This window comes from Daldinia loculata (assembly GCF_022478755.1).
Source record: "Daldinia loculata strain CBS 113971 unplaced genomic scaffold F4817scaffold_8, whole genome shotgun sequence".
In the NCBI taxonomy this organism is placed as follows: domain Eukaryota; kingdom Fungi; phylum Ascomycota; class Sordariomycetes; order Xylariales; family Hypoxylaceae; genus Daldinia; species Daldinia loculata.
This window is the reverse complement of record NW_026054862.1, coordinates 667,057-688,787: the sequence shown is the minus strand read 5'-3', so window position 1 is coordinate 688,787 and position 21,731 is coordinate 667,057. Positions and strand designations below refer to the sequence as shown.

Sequence of the window (21,731 nt, the reverse complement as noted above, 5' to 3'; positions counted from 1 at the left end):
CCCGCCCCGGCCGCCCCCCGCCCCCCCCCCCGCGCCCCCCCCCCCCCCCCCCCCCCCCCCCCCCCCCCCCCTGTGAAGTAGGGTTATGTAACTTACTTTATGATATGTATCAAGGTTTCGCCTGAAGGGAGTCTTGAGGCCACCTTATGAAGTTTAAATATGATGCCATCTCATTGTAGGAGACGAGGATAGCTTTTACTCGCCACAGTGGGCTAAAGAATTTGGGCTAAATCAACCAGCTTGCCTGACGTGGATGCTTTTCTATACTAAATAAGAGCACTTTCAAGTTTGAACTCGTACCAAAATGGCTGGAAATTTCTTAATTCACATTGGGTCCAAGAACAATGATGGAAAACTCGATAAGAAAGGTGGCTTAGTTTTAATTGTGTTGTAAGTCTGAACTGGAGTTCTAACGAAGGTTTCTCCTTTATTTGAGGGTTCTCTGGCCAGTATTCCATCCTATGCGTGCTTAGGGAAGCACGTTAGGCCTAAACTGCTGTAGATGATATGCCAAAGACAATCGATATCTGTAGCTGAGATAAGAACCGATTGTAGCCGGGTTGCCCCCACAATCCATATTGAGATTTCTCCAAATCATGGGCAATTCTCTATAGCGTCTCCAATGGTTTTGATCTTTCCCCCTCTAGCCCCCTTTAATATGCGCCTTAACTGCCTCTGTAAGTCGTATAGCTATAAGGAGACAGCAACAGTGGCACGTGATAATGCTGGCCTTTTTCGACGGTGACCGAGACCAGAACTTCGGGAAAGAAAGTGTTTCCCTCGCCAAAGTAGCTTCCGGTGTCGAAGCGTAGAGTCCAAGTGGACTTAGTTTGCACCTCGCTCAGCACGTCGTCCAGGGTGTAAGTAGGTACATCTCCTGACGAGTGGATGCTGGAATATGGTAGCCACGCCTTGATGCGGCCGTCGTCATCGGTCTGAGACTCGAAAGTCTTAAGAGGAGCATGCCCGCCTTCCAGCTTGACGCGGACCCCCTTAGCTGGCTTGCCTATGGAGGTGTCCAGAATGTGGCAGGTGATGATGTCTTTGTCGTTTGCCATTGGGGGTGGTGATGACTTAGACACTTAGACTTATATTAGAGATGTTTAGACTGAGATGGTCTGATGTTTGCTTCCGACTTGACCGCAGGTGAAATGTCCCTACTTGTACTCGAGAGCCACGAAATTCAGGAGGTCCTATTAGACGGTGAGTCTAGTATATAGGGGGTAGGACAAACGAGGCGAAGCGGTTCGGCGGGGCTGTGGTATGCGGCCTCTCTCCCCCGAACCGAGCAAAGTACCGAAGAGAGAATATATAATACCCAGAATGGTGAATGGCGTCTGAGAATGTGAGAATGTGATATGTGAATAGGGAAGGTTGAACCTGAGATAATTGGACCTAAGGTAAGGCAAAGGCAGGGTTGTAGAAGGTTGTGAGGGGAGGTTGTAACGCTACATGTACCAACAACTGAAATTCCTAATGCAGCGTTGTTTTTGGACCTGATTGCTCAGGTAGCTGCCAGGTGTACCCCGCTAGTAACAGCCCCCACCGTGGGGTGAGATACGTACCTAGGTACCTAAATGTTTCTTTATTTAGAAGCAAAACGTAATACAGTATTAAATACAGTTTGCACACATTATAGATCCCCCCCTCCTCCCCCTATTTCATCTTGCCACAGCTGTGGTTGTTATGTATCTTACAAGGACAAGCCCACATGACTAGCTGCAGTTTGAAAGAAATGATTAGAGAGCCGAAGCCTCAAGTGCGACATCACAGCCTCTAAATGATCCCTAAACAAAATTACCTATCGGTGGGACGACGCTTGCTTGACTAGAGAGAATATCGCCTGTCGATTTGATTTGACATCTAATTATAGCCCAACGAGACATTTAAGTAGTGTAACGCTTTCTGCACAAACCATATGTAAGTAAGACATGACGGCATTCTCCTATTCTCCTCACTCGCATCTACATATACTCCAGTAACATTGTGGAATGTGGTCTAAGGAGGGCAGTGCATTTGTTGATACATTAGATAGATTAAGCGGTGAAGAGTATAACATCCTAACATTCTAATATTCTTCAGACGTCGTTAACCGATCAAACGAGAGTTGCATCACGCTAAGTCTACCTACTACACTTCCCACTTATGCCAAGCGGCATTCCATTATTCCCAAGTTGCTACGACATTCCCACGCTTTAACCATTTTCAGTCCTGCCTTCTCGAACAGCTCTCGGAATTCCGAAGGTGTTCGCTCTTTGCCGTTCATCAAAGACATCATGGCTATGTCGAAGGCGAACCCGTGATGAACATGGATTCCGTAATTGGCTAATAGGGGTTTAGGGGCTGGCTTGATGTACGGGTCTCCTATTGTTTCAGTCAAAGTAATATCGGCAACAAGTAGCCGCGAGTCTGGACCCATGGACTTGGCGGTATTCAGAAGAATTTCGACGCAAGCCTCGTCGTTCCAGTCATGTCTGTTTCTGCGTCAGTCCTGTCTTTAACGTGGAGTCTTCAGGTTGTCTTACAGGACATGGCGCATCCAGTATATGTCGGCTTCCTTGATGGGATTCGGCTTGAAAAAGTCGTGTGCCACGAACTGTACCCGTCCCGACTCTAAAGCTTCGGGGAACTCCTTTTGCCATATTGAAGAACCTTGCTCAACCGCGGTCGGCAGGTCTTGTACGACAAAACGCAATTCTGGATACAGGCGGGCTAGCTGAAGATCAAAACTACCTAGATATGCCGTGTTAGCCGACCCTATGTGCGAAGAGACTTTGTGTATGTAGTCCGTCAACCTTCAGGGATAACTTACCGACACCGCCTCCAACGTCAACAACTAAACCGTTTTCCAATTCCTTCCAGGGGAAGTCATATAAGGTTGCACTGCCTAAGCTCTTACTGTTGCCAGCTAAGTACAAGTTGTAGGTTTGCGCGTCGTCCTTCGGGACCAACTCCTCATCAGGTGATGCTTCTACTTTTTGATACGGGCCTCTTGCAGCGCCAGGACTTGCTTTATCCAGTGCCGCTCGCGAACGGGGAACTTTCTCGTTCATCCACGTGAAGAATGGAAGTTCTGTGCCCACGGCCAATGGCCAGGCTGCGAGTTCCGGTTCATGACTCGGTCCTCGGATAGGGTCCTTGAGTGCTTCCGGAAGTGCTGAAGCAGCTGCGAATCCCATGGAACTGAGTGTTGTCATCAGCTTTGCGTCGGAATATGTTAGTCGCCTGGCTATCAAGATCCGCTTACCTGCATTTGACTTGCCCTAGCAGCTTTTCGTCGTTGGCTAAAGCCTGCGAGATCCTATTATTTGCGAACTTGCCCGGCGCAACCTCGCGAAATATATGCTGCGTAGTCAGGACTCGCAGTATGCGAGCTTAGTCCTGTTAGTGGGACATGTTGCAAAGGCGCATATCAAAGCAGAAAGGACGTGTGTCCAGTAGGAGCTCACCGAGCTTGTTCTTCTCGAGCCCAGTTGACTTGGCTAGATCCTCGACAGATACTCCGTCCGCACCTCCCTTGTCTAACAGGATTGCGATATTATGTTCAACTGCTATGTGAAGTGCTCGAACCTCGAAATACAGCTCGGCAAAGTCTACTAAGCGCAGATGAGGCTCAGCTACGAGCTCTTCGATCGTGCCCAGTGCTGCAATGACTGTTCGTTGCGCGTCATATGCCTTGCGCCCAGGTATCGCGAAGGTTGTTTCAGAGGCTGGTATAGCATCCGGTGCTGGGTTCTCCCATTCGGCGATTAGTATTTCTGATGAGTCTTGGATGAGCTTTACTACTTGTCGTAGAGCCGTAGCTCGTGATGATGCATCGTCATAAGACATTGTGAAGGAAATTTTATTTGCTTTCTTCTCAGGAGAGTCGTTCTTAGCTTTACCTCGCCATGAAATAGCATATCCTTATGTATCGTGGCATAAGCGTGGGCATAAGCCAATTAACTACCAGCTACTCCAAAATGCTTGGTGATACTCTCCGAATTGCCGGTGGAGATATGATATGACTGCATTTATAGCATGCATCATTTATATACCCCGGCATCCTAATTGCGGTCAAGGCGAGAGCCATATTGGATGGTTATGTCGTAGTGTCCGCTTTAAATGGGCTGTCCTTCTCCCCTCAGGACAATGGGACGTGGGGAAACCCTGTCTGTGAGAGATAGTATAACGAGGTACGTGAGGGGACACTTTTGCCTATTAGATGCTTTTATGCTTACGAATGCGAGTGTAATACCTTTATCAGATATCGGCCATGCAGAGGATAAGTCGACATATCCACATAGTACTACGTGGTATTTTCTTTATATTATCATCTAATTACTGCAGTAAGTTAGTAGGATGGACTTCAACCTACGTAATTATAGAATAGGCTGTTGCTGTAGATTATGATATATGTTACAGTTCTGGACGTGTACTTTATGATGAAGCGTGGGATACTGTGACAATGCCGTGATTTGGGTGATGCCATTTTATATGTCACTGAGATATAGTAACTTAATTTGATATCTTCTCGCTTATCTTCCTATATAGAAGCTAAGAACAAACACCTGGTGTGGAACTCAAGCGTATGGTATCATGAGTCGGAATATAAAGGGGTTAAATGACCCTAAAATAACACTCTTCGGAATAAACACTATCTGTTTCTAAGAGCTATCTAAGTATTTCGATACCAGATAAGAATTATAGAGCGGACAGGCATAGAAAACAAGAAAAGGAGTAGCTGTATACTACAATTAATTTGATCAGCCAATCGGAGACAATTATCACCATTCGGTCCCGCTCGGTCCCGGCTAGCCTTCGGAACCGCTTAACATCATTCGGTGCCGATGCTATAGACTGAAGTCATGAAGCAATCGAGATATTACCTATTGTAAGGAGAAATGGCGGACATCGGACGATTGTTCTTATTCGTTTTCCGAAGAAATAGTGACTACAGTGACGAAAATTTATGATGCTCTCCGGGTTCCCATAGCCCAGTCTCTGTTATGTGAAACTGGGCTGCCTCATTACCCCTGAGAGGTGGTTAAGAGTAAACTCTGAGCTCTCGTCGAATACAAATACCACGAGTTAGGCACTAGTCATGTCATCAAAAACATTCCTTTATTTGCATCGTATTACATTTATCTCGAGTAGAGAACTATCCTAATATGAGCAATCTTTACGACGTTATCATTGCGGGCGCAGGGCCAGTCGGGCTCTTTTTAGCCTGTGAACTAGCGATGGCAGACGTCTCTGTACTGGTGCTAGAGCGCGAGTCCGAACCCAACTCTCCCTCGAAGGTTGGACCGCCGGGTATGCGAGCGTTGAACACGGCATCTATGGAGGCGTTCTACCGACGCGGACTACTAGACAAAGTCACACCTCCAAGCAAGCGACCGCCAAACTTCCAGAAGAAGCCCGGGTTTCAGTTTGCTGGGTGCTGGAGTTGACACACGCACGCGGCACAGGTGACAGTTCTGAAACTTGGGCCACACGGCGCTTCTCTTCGCCAGCTCGTGAGCGATCTAATCGATGCGGATGATGGCCATAACTTGTTCCTCGGCCGGGTCTGGGGCTTGTCTCAGCGGCATGATCTCGGCGACCCGCATCCTCTGGTCGGGGCCGGCGCCCCGGATTTCGAGTTTAGTGACGGATCAAGGCTAGGTCCTAAGTTGGGGGGAGCGCGAGGCCTTATTGTCGACTTTAGTGATGACGCAGCGCTTAAGAAGCTGGCTGAGGGGTATAAAGCTAGGGTTGATTATGTTAGTGTTGGTGCCTTGTTGGTTCGACCTGATGGTATTGTTGCTTGGGTGGCCGAGGGGAGTCTCGATATTGAGGGGGCTAAGGCTGCTTTAACGCGTTGGTTCTGATTTAGTCTATAAAGGGGATGCCGTGAGGAGATATGATGTATTATTTACTAATAACTACCAATCTTAAATCTAGTTTATAACGGATGTTTTCTTGTTCCCGAGGCAATAATAAGCTTTATCTTTATGTTGTCTTCAACATAATACATTCATCACTTCCGTAGGTTAGTACATCTCTTGTCTTAGGTACCGAATTTGCGGAAATGTCGCTTTCGTAAGTAGCATCGATCAATGGGCGAACCTGAAATCCTTCCTTTTACTTCCTTGGTCTGTAGTAGTTTCGAGATAATGTATTTGCTCCTGTGATTGTGTTAGTTTCTTCGCCGTATTATTCTCGTACACGCAATTCTTACCTCGCGAGTCATTGCATTCCAATCCGTGTCTCTTTGCTTGTTACGGTATATATAATAGACTTTGATAAGTATATATATGACTATGTTTGCTGCGCAAATTGCGACGAGCTGCTTGTTTCCGCGGCGGTCTGTCAATATTCACGTCAGTTGGGACCTAGGCTCAGAATATTAAAAGGGGGAAGGTTACACACATTCAGGTTTGTCATCAGCACGGTAGATGTTTGAATATGCAATACCAGAGACCTGGACGAACATACTACCGTAGTGGTTAGCTTAAGTTTCTGGTAGGCATGATATAACACTCACTTGTAGGCTGCGGCGGAGACTGTGCGTGCTCTGACGGTATTAGAATTCCGGCTACACCAACCAACCTGTATAGCGTGGGCTGTATGATTTATTAGCGAGTATAAAAACGTAATAATGGGGGCTTATGCATACGATATGGATATGAGAGTAAAATTATCACTATAGCATATCTCGCCCATGGAGATGTATTGCTCGGTATCACGGCCAGGGCGATGATGTTAGGCAGAATCCAAATCTGCGCAAGCATGCCCATGAACGACCTCTCATTCCATACTTCGGAGAGATACGTGAGGGTAAGCATCTTTATAGATAATTAGGCTCTGTTAGGCTATTGTGATTCTTTTGAAAGGGCGGATGATATACGGGAGATAACTTACCGTGACGATTCCTAGAACTTGACTAGGAATCGAAAGCAGATTGGAGTTGAACGTATCGAAACCAAGATCTCGGAGCGTTAGGGTTAGATATTGATCCGGGGGGCCGACTGGAATTCCGAACACAAGTCCAGCAATGTAAATTGGCCAAAGGTCATAATCGCATAGCGATTTCCATAATCTTTTCAAGTCAACCGCTTGGCGGTTATGCATGTCACCTTTAGAAGGGTCATCCCTCAATATACGATTGACCATTATGATCTCTTCACGTTCATTGAACCAGCCTTTCGGTCGATACCATGCTTTAGTCTGTGTAGGTGATGGTGCCATCATAAACCAGGACCACACTCCGACGGAGAGGGTGAAGACGCCTTCGATTAGGAATAACCATCTCCATCCTTCTTGTCCGCGGTGGCCACGGAGTCGAAGAATACCAAAAGCCAGAATGGGCGCAATAATATCGACTACCTTTAGGGTTGTCCAAAATAGTGCCAGGCGAAAAGGCAATTCGCTTGCTTTAAAGAAATAGGACTAAATCCGAACTATGTTAGATCCTGTTACGACGACTTATCTCTAAGACATAAGAAAAACCAGCTTACCAGGTATAAAACAATGTCCGGAATGAAGCCACCTTGTAGCAAACCAAGTAGGACACGACATGCAAGAAAAGTTTCCCTGCTATTCAACCAAAATTGAGAGGCTGCCACGATAGACCATAAAACCATGATCGTGGGTATCCATCGATCGGGACCTATACGGCATATTAATAGAGGCTTTAAGCCAGACAAGTATAAGCTTGTACTCACCTACTTTCTTGCTCACCAACTGTGATGGAAGTTCGGCGCACAAGAATGCTAATCTGAAGATAGTATTTCCCAAGTTATAGTCTATATACTCGACTGTTAGAACATAGCTCTCACACCGAATAGATACAGTACTTGCCATTCGTGGATAAGCCCAAGTCCTCCAAGAAATTGTCCGTGTTCGCTTGTGACAAGTTTCCACGATCAAGGTCTAAGGCAAAGAATGCGATGCATGCCCACAACGTGATCTTCCAGTCGAGCTTGTTAATGAGTGGCAACTCCTCAGCCCACGTCCATCTCGCGCTCGGGTCGAACCGATGTAAGTTCTCGTACTTTTCAGTTGGCTGAAAGTACTTCGCTTTCTCCGGGTCGTCGAAAACGGAAGGCTGCGTCGCGATCTCGTCCAAGTTCTGCTGCTGCTTCTTCCTGCGAAATAGAGTCATAATAGGGAGTACCGGAGGCTCTGTCTTCTGTAATTCTTGGTGCATAAGAATCCGCTCCTTTACGGCGGTCTGATCTTCGCCATGTTTTTTCTCGGAACCCGACAGCGACTCAGGCCGGATCACGACTGCGCCCTTTAAATCTGCCATGATATCTGAATAACTAGACGACGACCAGTGTTTTCACGTCTGAACCGTTCCCAGAGATTCGGAAATTCGGTAGTACGTCACGGATAACGGCCATCCTTATAGTACTTCTGGTGCTTGAAGCTGGCGCGCGGACGAGACCTTGGCATGATCTCGCCATTCGCCATCTTCCTCTTTTAGGAATTACTGGCCGTCGCATTGGCTGGGCTCGGTTGAAAACTGCAACGCAGTACAGGAATTTTTGGAGACGTATGAGGAAAGTTTCTCGGGTAGATTTGGAAAACGTGAGCACGTCATGTACAGGTTCTGATCACGAATGTGATAATTGCGCTATGTACGACACGAACTACCAACCACTCTTCACCCTGTTAGCCCGTGAAGGGCTCAGCGTAGTAACATCTCCGTGCTCCTGGCATATCCAGCTCCTTGGAATCGGGTTTGTGAGTAGATCAAGTCAAAATTAGCGAATAGAAATATTCCCGGTGTTCGCCGCATTTATGCAAGTATCAATTCTGATAGGATTTGTCAAACCCCACGTCTCTTTTAGTTACTTCGCTCATATAGACGAATGAACAATAGCAATTTATCTATTAAAGCGCCGCTTGCACATAATTAACTGGAAAGCTTAGGTAGTTATAATCATGGCTTACTTAAGCTATAATTGACTTGAGGAACTATTAAATCAAGTTGATATCTACGAATTGGTTAGGCTAGTCATACTTCCCTTTACATGAACTAATTCCGTGACAAGAGACGTACCAAGCTTTCACTCCAGGTGTAAGATATCCACTATATGCGGACTTTAGGGCCGACAGCATGTGGAGTCGATGAAATTATACAGGAGACAATGAAATAGACTTTGAAGTTAACTTAACGGCGATGGTTTGTGGTAATGTACATATTGTGCGGAATAAATGAACCGTGGTAGATTTTTAGTTATTAAATCCAGCCAGCTTCTCGAAAATACTCTCGCTAAAGGTCTTCGCCATATACTACGTGCTGTATATATTAAAACAGCTTTTTATAAATGATAGAAGTTATCGTCACTTCGAAGTTTAAATATATCTCGTAGGCTTAGACTTGACTTCTACTTTCGAATATTGCTACTTAGTCATAGTTATTAAGACATGTTTGAATTTATCCTTTACTATTTATTAGCCTTGTGGAAATAAATTTAATACGGATGTGTATGTAACTTCTGATAATAGCTCTATATAATAGTGGTGAATAATTGGGCAGATATCCATCACTTATACGGGTATGGGCTTGTATTATCTAAATAATGGAAGAAGACTATAAGTAATTCCTAGGCCAAGTGGTGTTTTATTTGCAGCCCGATACTAAAGTCTTAGGTTACTAATAACTGTTTTTCTCTATCACGTATTATGTGTCTTTAACGTCAGGTAAAAATGCTTATTGACCTCATATAAAAACTAGAGTCGCTAAGAGTCTCATAGTTCACAGTAAAGCAGTCTAGAATGATCCTTAGGTGCTTTACCGTGGCCAAATGATTAATATACTTCAAATCTAAACAAATCCCCCTTGCCTGCGTAAGCTGGCGAGAAGACTAAATCGGATCAAAATATAGTATAGGTAAGTATGCTAATTTGTGTAATGTATCGGCGTTTCGTCCGGTCATAAAACGATAAGGTCTGTTTCGACTAAGCTATTTAAGCTATTTACTTGGGCTATATAGGTATGTGGGTAACAGGTAACTTCTTCTCTAGTTAGATATATCCTTATTATTCCGGCAATATGGGAATTTCATTATCTTTTAACTAAACCTAGATAGTCCAGCTTTCATATTTAATCATACAATAAATCTCATCCTTCTTCTAAGTCTCCTGATTTATATATCTTATTCTATAAACCTATAATAATTTGCTTCTAAAAAAGCTCGGGTCCAATGTCACCGAATGAAACCCGAATATATCGAATAGGATGTGCAGACTGAGCTATAGCTTAGTAATACGCCCAAGACAGAGCGGGGGAATATTCCAAGATCGTAGTGGGGGGTTAGCTCTCCGATATGTAACTTTATTAGCATGTAGATGTTTGGTATATATATAAGATCTTTGTATACCTAGACCTATACTATAAAAGCACATCTCGTGCAAGAGGCGGCAAAAATCATAAAGCTCGTCAAGTAATAAAGCAAGCCGTTAAAATAAACACTCCTCTCGCCCATCCCTCATCTTTCCAAGTTCCAACTGCTGCTGAGATATCCAACCAAGATGTCGGCCCCTCCTAGCCTTCCGAAGATGACCTACCGGTTCCTGGGCCGATCGGGTCTCCAGGTCTCAGCGATCTCCCTAGGTGGCTGGCTCACCTACGGCGGACACGTCGATAACGGTATACTGTTTAGAGAGGCATATATAGACTGATATGGTGCTAACTGAAGCTGTAGAAAATACTTTCACCTGCATGAAGGCCGCTTATGACAGCGGCATTAACTTCTTCGATTGTGCCGAGGGCTACGCGGGTAAGGAAATACTCCTAAAAATCGACAGTCGGATTCAGATCCGCGGGCTGATGTAGTAAAATAGAGGGCAAGTCAGAGGAGGTGATGGGCGAGGCAATCAAGAAGTTCGGCTGGAAACGCAACGACCTCGTGATATCGACGAAGGTACTGAAGTAACACGCCGACTCCCTGGGGCTAGCTACTAACACCATTGCAAAGATATATTGGGGCGGCGCGTTTGGTGACAACCCCGTTAATAACAAGGGGCTAAGCCGGAAGCATATCATCGAGGGTATGAACGCCTCGTTATCTCGTCTAGGACTCGAATACGTAGACCTAATCTACGCGCATCGCCCGGATAGACTCACGCCGATGGAGGAGACGGTACGCGCCTTTAACCACCTGATCAACACCGGAAAAGCGTTTTACTGGGGCACGTCGGAATGGAGCGCCGACGAGATCGCCCAGGCATGGCGCTACGCCGACAAATTAGGTCTCATTGGTCCTGTTATGGAACAGCCATTATACAACATGCTGGATCGCGAGAAGGTTGAGAAAGAATACGCTCATCTGTACCGAGAAGTTGGACTTGGACTGACGGTATTTTCGCCGCTGAAAACGGGCATCCTCTCTGGCAAGTACAAGAACGGAATCCCCCCTGATTCGAGATACGCCCAAGAATCGGTCGAGTTTATTGCGGGTTTCTGGAAGCGGACAGGTAAGGAGAAGTGGGAGGGCATCATCGAGCAGGTGAATAAACTAGAGCCCATCGCGAACCAACTCGGCGTTAAGCAAAGTCAGCTAGCCTTGGCGTGGGTGCTCAAAAATCCGAATGTGAGCTCCGCCATCACCGGCGCGAGTAGTGCTGAGCAGGTGTACGAGAACGTGCAAGCCGTCGAGGTTGTGGACAAGCTGACCCCAGAGATCATGGCGAAGATCGATGAAATCCTGGAGAACAAGCCGCCTGCAATTATTGAAAGGTTTTAGGCGGTGACTTGTATGCTGCTAGCTATTAGCAACGTTGGAGGTAGTCTAAGAAAGTAGTAAATAGAGATGCCGATCTCTATGGAATATGACGACTATCCCCGGCCTCATTGGCTGCTAGGAGCTCATCATGGATATCGAAAACGTCCTCTTCGATGACTTGACCGAGTAGATAAACATTAATATTCATTAAGAGCAAATGTAGGGCGCCTCTAATACGGCTGCGGCCAGTCCCAAGCAGACATCAATCAGATCCCGACCCTTCCCAACGAGGACGAACCACCCAGATGTCCCTATTCTATACAACCGGGCATACCACCGTGATAAGTCGCCGTCTAATATATCTCTTTTAATAATCGCAATAATTTCGTTAGATAACCTAGGTGGCCCATATGCCGCCCAAAACTCCGTTTCCCTACATATCCTTCTAAGCCTTCCATTCTTTAATCGTAAGGTTAATGCGGAGGTAAGACCGCTCTCGGGGGCGGTTCCGGTATGTTAGATGTCGCAACAGGTGTTGTAGATTGCGTCAGATCCGCTCCTTGTTGTAATTCTTCGTATGTTGGTGGTCTACTGGTACCGGGCCCGTCTGTGTCTACAGCACCCGGCGATGGTTGCAAGGGACTTAATTCTATGTCGTCTGTGTTATCGGGTCGTTTTTGTGCGGGGGTGTAGGCTGGTGGCGCTTCACCCAACTCATTTAGACCTTCCTCTCTACTACCCAAGTCCGGTCCTAGTCCACGTCTTCCTCCTCTTGTCCGCCGCTCGGCCGGTGCCCTCGATCTCGAACGATTGCCCATGGCTTCTAGATCCCGTTCTAAAGCGCTGGTGCCGTATAACATGCGGAGCTTCCTTCGGCGGCGATATCGGTAGCACATGAGGAGCGTCCCGACACCGACGAATATGATGATTGGGACAAGTACCCAAGAAAACGGGTACGTTGCGAATATATTGCCTGAGCCGCTGTCGTCTTGATCCATTTTCGGGTCCTATTTGGGCGTGTCGCGCGACTTAGATTGGAAGCTGCTTCAGCTCGTGGCTCGAATTAATTATACGTTGGACTGGGCGTAGTAGCGTAGGTGAAAGATTTAGAAGTGACGTTTAAATGATCAGCTGTTTTTGACGAAATGTTTCGTATGCCAAGTTCGTATGCCAAGTGCGACGCAGAGAGCGGAGAATCTTTGTAGCACCGAGGGGTGATGGAAAGCGGTGATTTCATTCAAGATCCATCGGATTGATTCGTATCGTGCGCTGTCGGCCTCGCAACGCTATGCTTGAGAATGCATCACACGAGAGAGAGAAGATCTGCAAAAGTGCACTTCGTACCGTTGGTGGTGGCTCGAATTCATCTGATAGTTTGGGGAGTACAACGTGAATCGGGGTGCGATAAAGAGACGGGCGGCTTGAGCGACGAGGGGATGAATCCTCGGCGGTTAACCCCTGAGATATGCAACCAAATTTCTTCCCAAGAGGCCAAGAGACTACAATTATTCTGAGTTATGTTAGGTAGGTTGGCGCAAGGTGTAAACTGAGAGAGATGAATGTTCAAATACGTAAATATGCCGACAGGTGAGCCGGTAAGTTCGGATCATTGAGCTGACAACCGGTGCTTCCAGGTTTCTAAATTTTGGAGGCTTTGTCGCTACATGGTACGTAAACGTTTGTTAACGTCAAGCTAAAATCTGCGCTAATCCTTTACTCCCCGCAGCTCTGGCTTACTACATGAGGTACCTAACGTCACCTGTGTCGTAGGTACCACCAACATACTCCGTATGCGTACCTAGTATCCATATTATTTAGATTTTCTAGTTATATACTATGCAGTATTATAATGTATGTCATTTTCGTAGCAGGGGCTCAAACTGTTCTTTGATTTGTTAGACTTATTCTGCTCGGCTAGAGACATTAGAACCATCTAGACATTGACATCAATGTTTGAATTGACAATTGACTATGTACATGTAGTAGTGTACATTAGGTACCTAATGCTATGTGAGGACGTACATGCTTGCCTAGAACCGCCCTAAACTTTATTTATTTAAGGAACTCATGTCAGCTCTAAAGCCTGGTGTGGGTCTATATTTCGCAGCCGGAAGTTTCATCCATTCCATCCAGACTTTTAATGTCCGTTAGCACAGGAAACAACACTTTTCGGAATCCATCAATCTTGACTATTACATGGTAAAGCAACTATATTATCACCTGTGTACCAAGTTAGCAACCTAGTGCTTTCAAGCTGCGATAAAAATAAAGCAGAAGAATCTCGGCCGAGGAGCGCGACTCTTACTATACCACAACAAACAAGAGAGCTTGGAAGACTAAGCACACGATGGTCCGCGCTATTAAAGGTCTTTTTTCTTTCTTTAATTTATTATATTCTTTGGGTGCTAATATACATTCAGGGACTTTGGTCGAGTGCGAACCCTCAATCAAATCCATCATTGTCAGTATCGATAGCAAGAACAATGAGTACATAATTGAGGATCTCGACGAGTCTCACCTTGTAATCAAAGATAATATGGTGGCTCAGTTGAAGATGGAACTCGATAAGGTATAGTCAGATTTTCTCCAAACTCTTTAGGCTACTAACACATCTTAGCGATTGAAGGAGAACGTCCCCGAAGTAGAGGACGACTCCGATTCGGACCGAGATGTTCAATAAAACGAACTCAATAGCTACATACTTAGGTAGACACCCCTATAAAACATCGACAAATGTAAATTCTTATATAATTCGCTTCGTACACAGCAGTCTATCAATTTAAAATGACGCCAAGTCTCTTCCTGCCAGTTGTAATTGGGTCTATACTCGGTGTGCTTTGATACCATCCGAAGCACCTATCAATATCAACCTATAGCTTCTCAAACCTCGGCCTAGTCCTCCTTAGTCCAGACAGCAACGCGGTTTTGAAGTCGTTAGACTGAAGCATCGCCTGGTTCCACAGGCTTGTGTATCTCAAGTCTATTCCAGTTAGTTATCGCACTGCCATATACCTTGAAGGCGCACTTACTATCTGCAACTGTGTTGTCCCTTGCATGGTTCAACAGCTCCTTCGTGCCCTGGACGGCAACTGGACTCTTCGATGCTATGAATGATGCGAGCATGCTAGCTGCCTCGATAGCCTTTGCTTTAGTTTCCAGCACCTGACTCACGAATCCAACAGCAAGAGCCTCTTCAGCACCAAAGCCCCGAGCTGTCAAGCAAACATCCTTAACCCACGAGAAGCTCGAGACGATCTTGGGTAGCCTTGCAAGAGTACCTATGTCTGCAGCCATGCCGATGTCTACTTCCTTGACAGAAAATCTAGTATCTCTCGAGCAGATTCTCACGTCTGCGCAGCAGGCTATATCGATAGCCAAGCCGATAGATACACCGTTCATGACACAGATAACAGCTAGCATTATTGTTAGTTGGCGATGATATAAATTTCGTGAGCGAAAATAATGTTTACTTACGCTTCTCGCATTTCTCTATCTGATTTATGCAGTCTTGGAACTCGGAAATCTGGCGCCGAAGTTTCGTTGCCTGTCTCGCGGCATCTGGTTGTTGATCGCGATTCCCTAGGAGGCCTCCCTGGTCCACGGCTTGCACATCTAGACCAGCAGTAAATGCCCGGTCGCCGACTGCAGAAAGTATTATAGCACGAACGCCTGGATCACGAGACAACTTTGCGAATATCCTTCCAAGCTCTACCCACATATCTGGTGTGAATGCATTTAGCTTGGATGGGCGATTGATCTCGACGTGAGCCACATATTCGGATGGCGACGAGATAATAAAGTGTCTAAAGTCGGAGTAACTTTCTCTTTCTGATTGGGCCATGATTTAAAACTTGGGGTTTACGAAATGGGAGTCGATATAAGTAAATGCTTGGGCGATATAAATGTCTTTGGAAATGTGAGGAGTTGAAACTGATTCTTTTCTACCTACATATCTCTTATGTAAATCGTCCCAGCTTTATGACTTGTCCTGCTTGTCTTGCACCCCCCGACTTGCCGAGGCACCTCTTTATGGACCTTGTTTTGAATTGCATATGTACCGTTACATGTTGGTATGCACCTGTCGCGAAGTCTTCCAGCCACATTTCATTGATCCCTGTTTGTCTTGTCTTATCGATACATCCTTATCACATCTTATCACACCAAGCTAAGGTACAACTTGGTTTAGATCGTCGGTGGGAAATTGTCTAATTGACCGATTCCCAAGAAAAAAAAAGTTGATTGGTTTCTCAACTCGGTTATACGTTTTTTTCCCTTTTCCTTAACGGAAGCACACGACAGCATACATCACACCTATTGACGATGGCGGCAGAGGTCGCGCCACTTCCGCAGCTGAAGCTTCCTTCGGGACCTTCTCAAATTACTGCAGAACAGCGATACTGGAAATCATTTAAGAACCAACTTGTGATTCCGTCGCCGACACAATACCCCATCACCCACATCACCGTTCCCGCGACCAATCCAGCTGCGATTGGTACTTCCAACAATGATTATTTCGCTGTCACAACGGGAACCCGTGTCCAGATCTACTCGATAAGAACGAGGAAGCTGGTTAAGACAATCACCCGTTTTGGAGACATTGCGCGAAGCGGAGATGTACGACGGGATGGTCGTATATTGGTGGCCGGAGACGATACGGGCAAGATTCAAGTCTTTGACGTTGGGTCGCGGGCCATTCTCAAGACGTGGGCGCAACATAAGCAGCCAGTATGGACAACGAAATTCTCCCCGGCCGATCTCACAACTCTCATGAGTACGAGCGACGATAAAACAGTGAGATTATGGGATCTTCCTAGCCAAGAAAGTACATCAACATTCGTGGGCCATGCCGACTACGTGCGCAGCGGCAGCTTCATGCCCGGAACCATGTCAAACATGCTGGTATCCGGTAGTTACGATTCCACAGTGAAGCTCTGGGATCCCCGAACACCGGGCACAGCCGTCATGACGTTTAAACACGCTGCACCTATAGAAGACGTGTTACCTCTCCCCTCCGGAACTACTGTTCTCGCATCGTCCGAGAACCAGATCTCCGTTCTCGACCTCGTGGCTGCGAAACCGCAACACATAATATCCAATCACCAGAAGACCGTCACTTCTCTGTCCCTTGCCTCCAACGGCCGTCGCTTAGTGTCTGGAGGTCTAGACGGCCACGTCAAGATCTTCGAGACGACTGGTTGGAATGTCGTCGCGGGCGCCAAGTACCCCTCTCCCATTTTGGCTGTCAGGGTCATTACTGCCGGTGCCAACGACGATGACCGACATCTAGCAGTCGGCATGCAGTCCGGTGTTCTCTCGCTGCGCACACGCCTCACAGGACCCGAAGCGACCCGCGAGCGTGAGCGTGAGAAGGAGATGGCCGCGCTGCTCTCCGGGAACATCGACTCGCATGACAAAGTCAAGAATAAGCGGAAGCGCCGCCACGGCGCAGCCAAGCATCTCGACATGATCGGAGAGGGTGCTGACGTCGTCATTGCCAATGATCTCTCGCGGCCCAAGCGCGAGACGCCCTGGCAGAAGGACCTGCGGCACGGCCGGTTCGCTGCGGCCCTAGACCGTGTGCTCGACCCAAGCGCTAAGGACCACAGCCCACTAACGGTGCTCACGCTGCTAATCGCGCTTCGCCATCGCAGCGCCCTACGCGAGGCCCTTGAGGGCCGCGACGAGGCCACCGTCCAGCCCATCCTCAAATGGGTGCAGACGCACATCATCGACCCGCGCTACGTCAGCATGTGCACCGACGTCGCTATGCATCTGCTCGATCTGTACTCCGAATTCGTCGGCGGCAGCGCCGAGCTCCAGGCTAGCTTCAAGACGCTGCACCGCAGGGTGCGGCTCGAAGTCGAGAGGGCGCAGGTGGCGACCCAGACGAGCGGGATGCTGGGGACCTTGCTAGTGAGCAGCTTGGATTAATGTACTCGGCTCTGTCGAAGAGAAGAGACGGATCGGTTAGCGGAAAAGGGGTATTAGGGGAGGGGGAAGAAGAAACAGTCTCGAGACGGTGGTTCTTTTTTGCATGGCGATGGCGTTTCAGGCCGGAAAACTAAGGGTATTTTTCGATTGCGGCCATTTCAGGATCGGACTTGATATCTGGGTACGAACGAAGGAAGCTCGCCTGTCGGGCGTTGTAAGACTCGCGTGGTGTAAGCAAAAGAAATATAGCCTTGTATTAGGGATTTTATGCTACGGTTAAGATGGATTGAGCTGCGAGTTCCAGTAACACAAGTTGAAAACACATTGCGTATCGTCGAATTCCAGTTGATCCGCTTGAACATTCGGTCATATCACGGTAACTCAACGCTACGCATAGAAGATGTAAAGATCTTTTGAATCATTCGTATATTTCAAGTGGTACCTATCAAAATCGGTCCTACCAAGTAAAGCTGCCTCTGAACTTCCTAGCTTCTAAATACGTCAACCAGGTTGCGTATGAGTCTAAAATGAGATTTAGACCATTTTCCATTCGGCCCTCCGCAGTATTTTCCACACGCCGAAGCCTTCCCTTTCCGCACGTCCATCTTGTCTATATGATCACGACCGCACGCGATTGTCCTCCCTCCAATACATTAAACACCCCCAAGATACCGGACAGAGACTGGAAAGGGAAATATAAAACGGCAAAAGCAAGTAACCGGTACCTACCTCCTTTGCTTCAAACACATTATACATATTATACAACGCCTTCTCTCGAATTCGTAAACATTCGTATCATCAATATCCTCCATGCCGTCGTGCTCGGCCCGAGCCGATATCGATCCTACTCATTTCTTCCATGAGTGCCCATTCTTCGTTGCCCCCTCGCCCCGGGGTTGGCCCCAAGCCGCCACTCATCATCGGTACCTTGGCTGGAATTGGCGGACCGATGCCGAATCCCGAGCGAGCCGCGCCTGAGCCATGATTCTCATAATCGAAAGTGCTAGCACGAACAAGCGCTCGAGGGGGCGTACTGTTCCGCTGATGAGGCGTCGAAGGGCCAAGTGGATTAGGCCCTGAGGAAATTGGCGCCGGTAGGGCTGATGCGCGATGTGCTTTCTTCTGTAGGCGGTTTCGCCCCGTGCTCACAGGAGGAGAAGGTGTGGGGTCAGAAGGGATATATGTTGGCGGTGCAGCTATTGCCGACTGGGGTCGCGTACTGGTACGGGGTGGCCGGCGGCTAGAGGGTGGCATCGGCTGCGCGCCAGCAGGCACTGGACGTGAACGTGTCTCCACAGGCTCAACGGGCTTCTTTGGCTCTGGTTCCGGCGCCCAGGTGTCCATAGGCAAGTGATCTGAGGGATCAACTTCCCGTCCATCTGGTGTCACTATCTTTCCATCTGCATTGGTGTACTCTCCGTCCTTTGTCGACGCCACAGTAGGGTTTAGGGCGTCATAAGAGTCTGGGCCGAAAGGAACCCCTGATAGTCGGCGACCATCAGACGGGGGAGGCGCCGGACTGACCGACTTGCGTTTGATCGTGTGGTTAGCACTCGGGGCTGGAGAGACTCCTCGAGACCTTGAACCTGAGGTTGGTCCCAAAGGCGTGGTAGGTCCGCTAGCATAATTCACTAGGCTTCTATCATAGACTCTCGAGCTGCTTGGGTGGTGGACATTAGGGGAATGCTGAATAGCATAATTTGAGGGAGGCTCGCTTTGCTGTCTACCCCGGGTTGGAGTAGCCATAGGAGGTGGTTGGGTGTATCGACGCGCTTGCTTTCTTTCTTGCTGGAAGCGATCCGAGATCTCGCGCGCCATAGCTGGGTCAACCCCTGGAACCAGCGTTGGGGGTACAGAGGGGATATCATAATCGCTTGGCGCAAGCACTTGACTATTTTCTAGTTCATTTGGATAATTCAGAGTATGATCCATCTGCCTCGAATACCTTGGCACCAGAGCGAGTGCTTGGGAATAATCCTCAGCAGGTATGGGCGATGGTGATTGGTTATAGCCACTAGGGTCGTACTGCTCTTGAGATGGGATAGGGGAAGGGCTATAATGTCCAGACAGCGCACTATCACGCCCGTTTAAAGCCAACGGCGCAGGAGTGGAAGCTTGATGGTACTCCTGCTCATCGTACTGGTGCGTTCTAGATCCGCTACCTCGGGGTCTTGCGCTTGGTGGTGTCCAGGATTCCGGAACGTCCTCTACCGTCGGTTGCATTGATCGGTAGTGAGCTTCGTATGCTGGGTCGTAAGAGTAATGGCGCGACTGGCGGTTAGCATCGGCCTCGCGGTATGGTACCATGCTTTGCATATCCGGAGCTGACTCGTACGGGCGGTACGTAGGTCGACCAGGATAAGATGACGGCGCCGCTGAAGGCACTGAGTATCGATGGGCTTCATTCCGTAGGACATCATGCCTCATATGTGGGACAGCTTTATGCTGTAGCATGTCGAAGCTACCACGGGTAACTAGTTCTTGTGAACCTACACTTGAGTTTCTAACTCGGTGGGCTGGTGGGGGCGGAGGACAGTCATCGAGCTCAATCGATTGCCGAGGATGGTGGACTGGCGGCGGAGACTCGTAGGTTTGCTGACCATGGGCGAAAGATGACCTAGTTTCTACTTCATATGACCGACCATAAGCAGAGTCCGAGTAACGTGGTTGTTCATTATCTTGCGGAGGAAGCTTATAGTTCTTATCCAGCGGTCGCTGGGATGGCGTCGAGTACTGACTCTTGCTGAGATGTGTTAAAGAGTACTGATCGGGCTGATTGCTGGGTCTGCCTGAGGGTGATGTACCATATTCGGCAGCTTGTAATGGCGCGTGGCTTGGAACGAATGATGGGGGGATTGGCTGTGGTCGGGACGGAGTATGCATTGGGTCTGCCACTGACGGTGAAGGTGCCTGACCCGTGACAGGATCGGAGGGCAACGGACGCCGTTTCACTACCGTCTTCTGAGATCCGCCGGCAGATTCTACGTCGGGATTCGGGGTTACGCCGTTTGGTTTTGCTATTGCCTTTTCGGCTTTTGGGCGGCTGTCGTAGAATGTGATCTCGATTCTGACCTCACCCGCATATTTGCCTCTACAATTCAAGCTATGCCACTGGTCACTCTGTCCACCTCCTCGTATAATTATATCGCGTAGGTCAATCCACGTTTCGCCTATTAGCTCCGTCTTCCTATCGTCGTTGAATACGGATAGCTTTAACTGATAGTAGTCGGGCGAGTCGTGAACTATAAATCGAAGCTCCTGGTCCCTACAACGAATCCAAGATGTTAGACAAAGAGTATAATTACTGGCATATTAAATACGCACCATTTGGGGGTCTGGCCACCTCGAATATCTGTGGTTGTCTTCTTAGCTTCTTTCGCCAGCCGCGCGGCGCAGTAGGGATCTTGTTTCCCAATTGTCTTCCTGTTTGGAAGATTCTTTGCACGATCAACAATAAGTACAAGAGTTCCAATCTCAGGGCCATCGACGCTCATGTCGGAGAATATACCGGCTGTATGCATGCCGTTTAACGGGTTAGGCATTTTCGGTTTGGTAGCCATCTTTCAAGACGTTGAAGTTATCAAATAGCTCTCATTGGAAGGCTGAAGTCGAATAAAAATCCCGATCCCGATCCAATTGACACAATCGATAGTACCGAAGGATAGGTAGATTTAAAGGTTGCGAGTTACAGTTGTCTCGGTTGCTCGGCGGGTGCCGTTTTTGATTCTTCCGAGTAGACCTCGTATACGTTCAACTGGTAATAATAGGATCAAAGCGAGAGTCGGTGTTGAACGACCGGAAGGAGAGTAAAAAAACGATTTTGAGACCAATGAACGAGAGAACCAAATAAGCATCCAATATTATGAAGTAGAGACCCAATTAGACAATGGCAGCGGAAGCAGGAGAATGCAGAAGAGGATAATGACTTGCAGGTTTGCAGCCGGGCTAGAAGATACCCATACCTTGTCGGGGTACCTAAGGCAGCGGCCTGCAATTGGAGTGGCTGGTGACGAAAACAATGAGGTTGGGGCTTTTGGTTGGTCAAACAGGTCTGACCCGTTCCTGCTGTAGCAGTTTTAGCAGTTTTCGTGCTGCCGGGGA

General features: G+C 47.7%; 10 protein-coding genes across 10 annotated transcripts; 4 read left to right on the top strand and 6 right to left on the bottom strand.

The window, feature by feature from the left end:
* Positions 1-299: 299 nt before the first annotated feature.
* F4817DRAFT_328922 (Hydroxyisourate hydrolase) lies at positions 300-1,529 on the bottom strand. Its single transcript, XM_049302202.1, has one exon. The coding sequence runs from the start codon at positions 1,056-1,058 to the stop codon at positions 666-668; it is 393 nt and encodes a 130-aa protein (XP_049162024.1). The 5' UTR covers positions 1,059-1,529; the 3' UTR covers positions 300-665.
* Positions 1,530-1,708: 179 nt separating this feature from the next.
* F4817DRAFT_328920 (putative O-methyltransferase) lies at positions 1,709-4,122 on the bottom strand. Its single transcript, XM_049302201.1, has 6 exons — positions 3,450-4,122; positions 3,248-3,374; positions 2,813-3,183; positions 2,526-2,733; positions 2,036-2,474; positions 1,709-1,920 (listed from the first exon to the last, which is right to left on the bottom strand). The coding sequence occupies exons 1-5, from the start codon at positions 3,829-3,831 to the stop codon at positions 2,144-2,146; spliced, it is 1,419 nt and encodes a 472-aa protein (XP_049162023.1). The 5' UTR covers positions 3,832-4,122; the 3' UTR covers positions 1,709-1,920; positions 2,036-2,143.
* Positions 4,123-4,852: 730 nt separating this feature from the next.
* F4817DRAFT_328916 (uncharacterized protein) lies at positions 4,853-5,880 on the top strand. The gene has a single exon (XM_049302200.1). The coding sequence runs from the start codon at positions 5,151-5,153 to the stop codon at positions 5,430-5,432; it is 282 nt and encodes a 93-aa protein (XP_049162022.1). The 5' UTR covers positions 4,853-5,150; the 3' UTR covers positions 5,433-5,880.
* A 197-nt stretch (positions 5,881-6,077) lies between these two features.
* Positions 6,078-8,128, bottom strand: F4817DRAFT_356950 (MFS general substrate transporter; the record flags this gene model as incomplete). The annotated part of the gene is made up of 9 exons (XM_049305860.1): positions 6,078-6,149; positions 6,203-6,330; positions 6,394-6,458; positions 6,509-6,587; positions 6,641-6,809; positions 6,886-7,413; positions 7,482-7,633; positions 7,689-7,769; positions 7,825-8,128. The coding sequence occupies 9 exons, from the start codon at positions 8,126-8,128 to the stop codon at positions 6,078-6,080; spliced, it is 1,578 nt and encodes a 525-aa protein (XP_049162021.1).
* A 1,938-nt stretch (positions 8,129-10,066) lies between these two features.
* On the top strand, positions 10,067-11,720 carry F4817DRAFT_369092 (Aldo/keto reductase; the record flags this gene model as incomplete). The annotated part of the gene is made up of 4 exons (XM_049307313.1): positions 10,067-10,624; positions 10,680-10,754; positions 10,819-10,898; positions 10,953-11,720. The coding sequence occupies exons 1-4, from the start codon at positions 10,507-10,509 to the stop codon at positions 11,718-11,720; spliced, it is 1,041 nt and encodes a 346-aa protein (XP_049162020.1). The 5' UTR covers positions 10,067-10,506.
* Positions 11,721-11,783: 63 nt separating this feature from the next.
* Positions 11,784-12,847, bottom strand: F4817DRAFT_285180 (uncharacterized protein). The gene has a single exon (XM_049299591.1). It carries the CDS (start codon positions 12,695-12,697, stop codon positions 12,173-12,175), a length of 525 nt encoding a protein of 174 aa, XP_049162019.1. The 5' UTR covers positions 12,698-12,847; the 3' UTR covers positions 11,784-12,172.
* A 1,199-nt stretch (positions 12,848-14,046) lies between these two features.
* Positions 14,047-14,379, top strand: F4817DRAFT_313141 (nucleotide excision repair, TFIIH, subunit; the record flags this gene model as incomplete). The annotated part of the gene is made up of 3 exons (XM_049300211.1): positions 14,047-14,065; positions 14,120-14,268; positions 14,317-14,379. 3 exons carry the CDS (start codon positions 14,047-14,049, stop codon positions 14,377-14,379), a joined length of 231 nt encoding a protein of 76 aa, XP_049162018.1.
* Positions 14,380-14,421: 42 nt separating this feature from the next.
* F4817DRAFT_285070 (ClpP/crotonase) lies at positions 14,422-15,892 on the bottom strand. Its single transcript, XM_049299589.1, has 3 exons — positions 15,174-15,892; positions 14,729-15,112; positions 14,422-14,679 (listed from the first exon to the last, which is right to left on the bottom strand). Exons 1-3 carry the CDS (start codon positions 15,538-15,540, stop codon positions 14,570-14,572), a joined length of 861 nt encoding a protein of 286 aa, XP_049162017.1. The 5' UTR covers positions 15,541-15,892; the 3' UTR covers positions 14,422-14,569.
* Position 15,893: 1 nt separating this feature from the next.
* Positions 15,894-17,709, top strand: F4817DRAFT_285069 (WD40 repeat-like protein). The gene has a single exon (XM_049299588.1). The coding sequence runs from the start codon at positions 16,020-16,022 to the stop codon at positions 17,628-17,630; it is 1,611 nt and encodes a 536-aa protein (XP_049162016.1). The 5' UTR covers positions 15,894-16,019; the 3' UTR covers positions 17,631-17,709.
* Positions 17,710-18,210: 501 nt separating this feature from the next.
* Positions 18,211-21,363, bottom strand: F4817DRAFT_285104 (uncharacterized protein). The gene is made up of 2 exons (XM_049299590.1): positions 20,955-21,363; positions 18,211-20,895 (listed from the first exon to the last, which is right to left on the bottom strand). The coding sequence occupies exons 1-2, from the start codon at positions 21,188-21,190 to the stop codon at positions 18,429-18,431; spliced, it is 2,703 nt and encodes a 900-aa protein (XP_049162015.1). The 5' UTR covers positions 21,191-21,363; the 3' UTR covers positions 18,211-18,428.
* Positions 21,364-21,731: the final 368 nt, after the last annotated feature.

What these genes read in the sequence shown, in the direction of transcription:
- F4817DRAFT_328922 (XM_049302202.1), bottom strand. Translation starts at nt 1,058, where the DNA reads ATGGCAAACGACAAAGACATCATCACCTGCCACATTCTGGACACCTCC.
- F4817DRAFT_328920 (XM_049302201.1), bottom strand. Translation starts at nt 3,831, where the DNA reads ATGTCTTATGACGATGCATCATCACGAGCTACGGCTCTACGACAAGTA. An exon ending in GCTCGAGAAGAACAAGCTCG is followed by an intron (nt 3,375 to 3,449) that starts GTGAGCTCCTAC and finishes AACAGGACTAAG; the next exon opens with CTCGCATACTGCGAGTCCTG. An exon ending in TGACGTTGGAGGCGGTGTCG is followed by an intron (nt 2,734 to 2,812) that starts GTAAGTTATCCC and finishes CGGCATATCTAG; the next exon opens with GTAGTTTTGATCTTCAGCTA.
- F4817DRAFT_328916 (XM_049302200.1), top strand. Translation starts at nt 5,151, where the DNA reads ATGAGCAATCTTTACGACGTTATCATTGCGGGCGCAGGGCCAGTCGGG.
- F4817DRAFT_285180 (XM_049299591.1), bottom strand. Translation starts at nt 12,697, where the DNA reads ATGGATCAAGACGACAGCGGCTCAGGCAATATATTCGCAACGTACCCG.
- F4817DRAFT_285070 (XM_049299589.1), bottom strand. Translation starts at nt 15,540, where the DNA reads ATGGCCCAATCAGAAAGAGAAAGTTACTCCGACTTTAGACACTTTATT. An exon ending in GATAGAGAAATGCGAGAAGC is followed by an intron (nt 15,113 to 15,173) that starts GTAAGTAAACAT and finishes CAATAATGCTAG; the next exon opens with CTGTTATCTGTGTCATGAAC. An exon ending in GGACAACACAGTTGCAGATA is followed by an intron (nt 14,680 to 14,728) that starts GTAAGTGCGCCT and finishes TAACTGGAATAG; the next exon opens with ACTTGAGATACACAAGCCTG.
- F4817DRAFT_285069 (XM_049299588.1), top strand. Translation starts at nt 16,020, where the DNA reads ATGGCGGCAGAGGTCGCGCCACTTCCGCAGCTGAAGCTTCCTTCGGGA.
- F4817DRAFT_285104 (XM_049299590.1), bottom strand. Translation starts at nt 21,190, where the DNA reads ATGGCTACCAAACCGAAAATGCCTAACCCGTTAAACGGCATGCATACA. An exon ending in GGTGGCCAGACCCCCAAATG is followed by an intron (nt 20,896 to 20,954) that starts GTGCGTATTTAA and finishes GATTCGTTGTAG; the next exon opens with GGACCAGGAGCTTCGATTTA.